General features: G+C 44.1%; 1 protein-coding gene across 1 annotated transcript; it reads right to left on the bottom strand.

The window, feature by feature from the left end:
• Positions 1-1,005: 1,005 nt before the first annotated feature.
• LOC143035598 (uncharacterized) lies at positions 1,006-3,943 on the bottom strand. The gene is made up of 2 exons (XM_076202465.1): positions 3,934-3,943; positions 1,006-3,476 (listed from the first exon to the last, which is right to left on the bottom strand). Exons 1-2 carry the CDS (start codon positions 3,941-3,943, stop codon positions 1,006-1,008), a joined length of 2,481 nt encoding a protein of 826 aa, XP_076058580.1.
• Between the last annotated feature and the right edge of the window lie 3,762 nt (positions 3,944-7,705).

The raw sequence follows: 7,705 nt of genomic DNA, 5'->3' as shown, positions 1-7,705 counted from the left end.
ACGTGCCGGTTTCCTTACATATTCGTCTCCCTGCTTACGATATCCCGTATACACAATCAGGGAATCGTGGCTTGTTACCCGCGAACACGCCACATACAGCTGTCCATGAGCAAAACATTGGGCTCTGTCTAAAAGTAATCCACAACGATCAAACGTTTGTCCTTGCGATTTGTTGATCGTCATGGCATAGCATAATCTTATAGGAAATTGTTTCCTTTTGAATATCACAGACGTGTCTGTAGACTCTAGTGTTATCCTGGGAAGCATAACCTGTTCACCTCTGTATGCGCCCGTTAAGATATTACCAACAATAATGTTCTTTTGTAGATTAGTGACTATTATTCTTGTTCCATTACACAATTTCGGAGGACAAATATTTCTCATAACCATCACAACAGCCCCGATTTTCATCTTCAACTCGTGAAGAGGGATTGAAGGACTGTTGATAGAATTGTATACTGATGTTTGAATGTCCATTTCATTATCCACAGAAGTATCCTCACTTCGATAGATCTTCGCTTCTGTGTTTAGTCGCTTGAAAACCATGTCGTTAATACAATCAACATCATCGTTAGTAGGAGAAATGATTGTTCTTTTCTCGAAATAAGAAACGTTGAGGAAGTTCTCTTCGAACTTATCGTATACTCTTTTCACCAACTCTTCCCTGTTGTTTACTATTACTCCAAAATTAGTAGGAAACACATATTCCTCTTTATTTGTTGTTCCCAACTCCAAAAGTTCTTTGGCAAATTGACGATTTAAAACATCATCATTTTTCAACCTCACATTTTGGGTTAGTTCCAAATTAGACAAAGATCCCCAAAAATAACTTGACTTTATACAACAATCAATTTCATCACCTCCACGCACCACTGGAAGAATTTGACGAAAGTCTCCTGCGCATACGAATACCACACCTCCCATAAAACGGTTCACACCCAATATGTCTCGAAGAGTAATGTCTAAAGCCGTAATCGTGTTTTTGTTAGCCATGACGGCCTCGTCCTACACAATCAAAGAGGTCATTTCAAGTAGATTTGCCATCTCCGTATTTCTCTTCACATTACATGAACGTACTTCATTGTGCTCCATAATAGGTATCCTGAACATGTTATGGGCTGTCCTTCCTCCATGAAGAACAGTTGCAGCAATTCCAGAGGAAGCAACAGCTAACGCTATCTTTTCCTTTGATCGAACCGTGTCCAAGAGAACATTAAAAAGGAATGATTTTCCGGTTCCCCCAGGAGCATTTATGAAAAAGCCATTTTCGGGGTATTTGTGTCCATTTAGTACTCTTTCCATTATAGTGTCGTAACAATATCTCTGTTTCTCGTTCATCAACAGTATCTTTTCCTTCACTTCCTCTGCTAGATTTGCTTTATAATATGACTTTTCTCTACGTACAATATTGGTTAACTTTTGCCCGTTTCTTGAAGGAGGTTGACCGTACTGTTCAATGTTGCTTCCGCCACAATTGTATACCTTTTCTTGTATGTCGTCGAGGGCATCACGGTATATTTCGTCGTTATATTCCGTTAACCCTCTAAGAAAAAGGTAATCACTTGCGAATAAATCCTTTGTTTCTTCCCATATGTTCCTCTGATCCTCCAGATCTGAAAACACCAACATGCTAGCATATGTTGTTCTCAATTGATCCCTGTTGTTGGTATGAGAGATGATTTCCATTATTGTTTTCAACCAAGTTTCTTCATTATTCAGTAAACCCATGGCTTTGACTGCTTCCCTGTATGTGTCGTGTGTGACACCGTCCACTGTTCTGAGGTCTTCGTAGGATGAAGGCCCCTTGATGTGTGTCAATAACATACGAAGGTAAAACAGTTCTACTGTTTTGTTCGTAACGGCCCTTATCCGTCCGAGAGCCGCTGTACTAGTTTTTCTTTCTAACCATTTCGAGTTAGCCTTATCATAAAGGAAATGGTTAGGAATTTCATGATAATGAAGGGTGGCTGCAAATTCGTTTTCCTTACATAACTTGAAGAATGCTGTAAGTTGAGTATCCTTTGCAGTGTTACGTTGTAAGCTTGCAGCATTTTCGTCCTCCTTGAAAAATATTTCATTTTCGCCTTCCAGATGAAGGTCTAGAGTTGTAACAGGGGGAAAACTTTTGTGTATTGGAAACTTGAATATCTTCCATGTAGCTTCGTTAGCGTTGACGTACCGAGCATCTTGATAATTTCTTACTTCGTTGATGACTTCGTTGTTTTCTTTTGTCTTGGAATACAGTATACGGTCACAACCCTTGTTCACGCACTTAGTCACGTAAGCTATAGCTTTTATGGAGTTTGAACACTCAACGTTTATGTGGGCGTTATATTTCAGACACAAATACGGATTATACTGCACAACCCAGGAGTTATCCACATTCACAATGTTTCCTTTGACTTTCTTTTCAAAACTATTGCCTCCTTCTCCTATAGCCCTTCTTCTGTACAGTGGGTACCCGTTATTCCCGAATAACAGATTATCCCTACACGGTTTAGGAAATCCCTTGCCACAGCAATTTTTTCCTTCCAGAGATTTTGTTTGACAACACACATGTGATTCATCGAACCCTTTGCAAGGTCCATGGATCAAACATTTTGTAACTATTTCGAATAATTTCGGTTCTTTGTTTTTGTCTGGTATTTGTGCAGATATTATCTTACTAACCAATTCCGTATTGACTGTGTTTTTCATCCATAAGAGAATATGAATATGGGGAAGACCTCTTTTCTGCCATTCTACACTATAAAGATACGCCTTTACTTTTCCGAAAACACATCTGACTGTCAAGTCATCTATGAGGCTGTTGATTTTCATCTTGAAAATTCTACTAACTAAATCAGGTCTATCTAATTTGTTTTTCGACGTGCTTTTGGTTTGTGTTGACGACTCCTCTAGTTCTGTCCATGCTGGATTCATCGTACACGTTATGAAGAAATCAGGAGAACCGTAATTGGACACGAAAGCAAGCGCATCTTGCTGTCGTTGCTTCATGTATCTTGGCCCTCCCACGTATGTTGGAGGTATGATTATCCGCTGCCCTTTATCTTTTCCGTTTTCTCCCTGCAAAATGTCATACCGTTCTTTTCTAATATTACTTTGGTTATTTTCAATGAATGCTAACCTCATTGACTCAACTTTTACATAATTGTCAACAACAAATTGCTGGAATAAGCGTCGACATTTTGTCACATAATTGAAAATCCCTTCACGTTCCATGTACATTGAAGAGTAAAAGGAAGCAGGAGTCAACCTGTCGTACACCCGCTTTTTACGTCCTTCCTTCTGTGTCAGTTTCAGACTATGTGAATAACCAACGTTTCCATTAGGTATTAATAACGGATACTGGAAGGCATCATAGAATACGTTTTCGTGGGTAACAATCTTAGTCTTATATTTCGTATCTGGTTTTGGAGATTCTATTGTTATTTGCAGATGACGATTTGAAGTATCTAAGTTACCGATGGCTCCAACTGAAGAAGAAGAGGTTGGTAGATGATACACTCCTTTGTGTTCGCGGGTCTGTATGCCTTCCGCGGACTTCAAAGTTATTGAAACTTCAGGGACTTTTCCATTCTTTTCTACATGAAGTCTTATTAAATCCTTTGCAGTTTCAACTTCTTTCAAATTTTTAGAGAGGCATTTATTATTGGATGTAAAATAATTGAAAATGAGTCTTACTATTGCTTCGACAGCCCTATCGAGTGGGACTTCACGGTTGGACACGGTAGGTGGCGGTTGCTTGGATAAGCTCTACTACTGACCCCCGTTTTTCGCAAGATATACGGTGTTCCTATTATTCGGAGTTGGCCGGAGGCCGTGTTAAAACCCAGTGCATCGTACAGTGTTATCAGTGAACTTGATTATTGTGGAACTTAGCCGAAATAGTGATTTATACTCGGGGAGGGCCTCCCTGATCGAATTCCTCACATCTGCGCATGCGCAGTGCGAGGTGTTTGACACAGGTACCCACATCATGGCCACATCACTCACCTGGTAAAACTGCTCAAGTCACAAATACTGCAAACTTGCCTCGTAAAATGGAATACACAGGTCCCGGCTCCCTTGCAAATATTGAGATGGATCTTGCATTAAGTGAGGATGACGACCTGTCACTGAAAAACTGGCCTCGTCTCGATTATCACGATCACCGACAAATGACACCTGTCAATCCATCTCACCAGCCTATGGACTTCACCAACGCTTCCGCAAAGCGTCCTATAGATAGCGATTCCGATGCCAATAGCGAAGAGACATCTCCCGCTGCCAAGGCCACCAAGAGTGACAAGGCTCTGCCTCTACAAGATGCTACCATACCCATTCCATCACGACCTGCTACGCAGAATGCACCTCCCCCACCCCCACCCCCACCTTCATCTACTTCTCTTGCCTTTGCCCCCCGTTCCGAGTATGTCAAACTACAATTCAGAGGGAACCCAGGAGTTAATGAGAAACTGCGATGGCTTTCTGAAGTGGTAAGAATGTTTGGTCTTAATCGAGAACTAGCCGAGGTCAAAATGTCAGCTGTCACATCAAGTTATGTCTACATATCGAGACGCCGACAGGACATCATAGATGAGGTCAAGGATGGGGCGATTTTGTCGTTATCTCTTGATATACAAGATTCTGTAGATAGACCGCACAAGTTCCCCACATATCTCATCACACGATATCCTGTAGATAGTGAACCAACTTTAGCTAAGGAGCTAACAGGGGTATATACTGTACGCCGTTTCCTGCAGAATAAGGTACCCATCAACAGACTTGTAATTACATGGAGCCTACCTAACCCGCCCCCATCCCACATTAACTTTTCCTTCCTTCCTTGCCTACCACCATGTGAACTCCGCAAAATGCATGACGAAAAACCATGGTGCTTCAAATGTTGGGGTATTGGTCATATCTCTCGGTATTGCAATGCCCATGAAAAGTGTGCATGGTGTTCAGCTGAACATGACTCGCGTTTCTGCCCTCATCGTAGTCCTACAGCAACCACAGTACCTACCTCTACCTCGGCATCATCGACAGACTCACCAAAACCACCTACACCAGACAAATCGCAATGGAAATGCCCGCGGTGCCAAATGCCCGGAGTTAATGTGTGGCATGGATGTACCAAACGAGTACGCTTGGCTCCGAGTACCCAAACTCCACCCCCACCGCCACCATCGCCGCCATCCACCGCTGCCGCCTCTCGGCAGATCATTACGCTCCAAGAGGCCGTAGAATCTCTCAAGTCTCAGTGTATCTCCCTTACAAATCGTGTTGCAATTATTGAAACTCGATTTGATAGCATCGAAGCTCGCTTTGATTCTCTTATGGCCGCCTTTGACTCCTTGTCTACACGACTATCGGTTAACGATGCAACACTCAAATCGCTCGTGGATGCCCAGCAGGCTAACATCGCGTCAACCTCTGCACTTACTGTTAAATTTGACTCACTCGCTACTCGCCTCGAGAAAATGATTGCCATCACAGTGGACGCCCCCTCCCGAGGACTAACAGGAGGTAGTGCCCGATCCTCTACTATCGTCTCACCTGGCCTCCGAAAGAACAGAAATAACGTTCAATAACAACTCACAGCTACACATCCTCTCTTGGAATGCCTGTGGTATAACCACACCCGCGAAGGTTGCTACACTCAGGGCCTACGTCAACCATCATCAACCGAACGTCATCTTTATCCAAGAAGCTTTTGTTGGACGTCCCACTGGTGGGGGGGCAGCCCCATCCCTTAGTGGTTATATTCCATATGTTCACCACATTCGAAATGGGCTCCTTACTTATGTACACTCCACCGTCCAGCATCGACCACTCGGCACTTCCGAGGACAATGACACGACTTACCAACTTATTGAGGTTGCACTAGGAAGTGGTACAATTCGCCTCTGTAACGTTTATTCTGCCCCTGGTAAGCTGAATACTGCAGCCCTTCCTACTCCCACAACTCGTGGTATGATATACATGGGCGATTTTAATGCTAGACACCCTACCCTAGGTGACCAATCGGACACTGTAAATCGTAGCGGAACCCGGCTAGTCGACTTTATACATCACAACCATCTAACCCGCTGGAACACTGGTGGTGCTACGCACGCTCGGGGGGGTACCCTCGATCACATACTTACATGTGGACTCGTGCCTACCAACGTCAAGTGCTTTTCGGTGCCTGTCCTCTTCTCAGATCACCTCGCTCTCTGCCTTCGGTATTCAGTCCCAGTGATGCCTACTCCAGCTTACCAACGCACGCGAATCAGTATCCCCCCAAAGTATTCTCCCAACTACGTCTCCTTCGTATCTGCACACCTCCCCAAGTTTAATGTTGAATCTCCTGAAAAGTTATACAACTCTCTTGTCACCTGCACACACAACTTTTTCGATCGTTATGTACGTAGGCCAAATATCAAACGCCAGACGAGAGTACAGCCTTGGATGCTCAACGACCGTATACTAACAGCAGAAAGACAGGCAGAAGCAGACGGCCTTGCATATCAGAGATCTCCTAACCCCGACACTCTACGGCAATACCAAGAATCAAGTTCCGCCTTGGTAACCATACAACAGTGTGCACACACTGACGCCTGGAACCAATTCACTAATGGCATCAACCAACAGACAAGCGTGGGAACCATGTGGAGACTTATTAAGAAGGTGATCCGAAAGAAGACACCCATTGGTCTTCACCATAGCCCATCTCATTACGCACAGGCCCTCATAGAGGATTGGTCTGAACAATCCAGTGTTCGTAATCTCCCAGTGCATATTAGAGAGTCCCTCTCCACTCATTCGTTACATCGCACTCTTCGTCTGTCCGCAGCTATGCTAGAACCAGATGAGGAGGACAATATACCCATAACAAAATCCGAATTATGCCGTGCTCTTGCCAGCAGTAGGTCGACAGCTCCGGGTGATGATGGTATCACGTACTCAGTCCTCCGCCTTCTCCTAAAAGTACCAAGTGACCCCCTCCTCCGTCTCTATAATCTCTGCCTACGATATGGATATGTTCCACAAGCCTGGACGACCAGTCTCATTGTTCCAATTCCTAAACCCGGTTCCGACAAATTCCGACCCATTTCCCTCACGTCCTGCTTTAGCAAAGTGCTAGAGCGTATTCTTCTCAACCGCCTCATGTTCCGCCTCCACGACAAACTCTCCACTAGGCTCTATGGTTTTCTACCCCACCGCAGCACACATCACTGTCTCTATGAATTATACACCCGCCTCTCCCCTCCCAGTATTGTGGCCTTTCTAGATCTTAAAAGTGCGTTTGACATTGCAAACAAGGATATCATCCTCGATCAGCTTGTAGATTTGAATATCAAAGGGAATCTCTTGAGATGGGTGCAAGGATACCTGAGCAACAGATCGTCTCGTGTACTCTATAAAGGGGCTATTAGTGCTACCAGGAGATTTGACCTTGGCACCCCACAGGGAGGTGTCCTCAGTCCATTTTTATTCAATGTCCTCATGCATCGCCTTCTCTCTCTACTCCCTGATGTCCCAAGTACCCAAGTTACATGTTATGCAGACGACATATGCATTCATTCGACCTCCTCTGAAGATCTTCAGCTCTTTCTCCACTCGTTTTATGAACACTCATCTTCATGTGGTCTCATCATATCCCCCGAAAAGTGCAGGATCTTCTCTCCCCGTAAGCCACGAACACTCCCTGCTTTCCTAGTAGGTACCAGCGTTATAC

Source organism: Oratosquilla oratoria, chromosome 19, assembly GCF_046742065.1.
Source record: "Oratosquilla oratoria isolate Oo_2021 chromosome 19, ASM4674206v1, whole genome shotgun sequence".
Classification (NCBI taxonomy): Eukaryota; Metazoa; Arthropoda; class Malacostraca; order Stomatopoda; family Squillidae; genus Oratosquilla; species Oratosquilla oratoria.
Note: the sequence above shows the minus strand (reverse complement) of the source record. Positions and strands in the feature narration are given on the sequence as shown.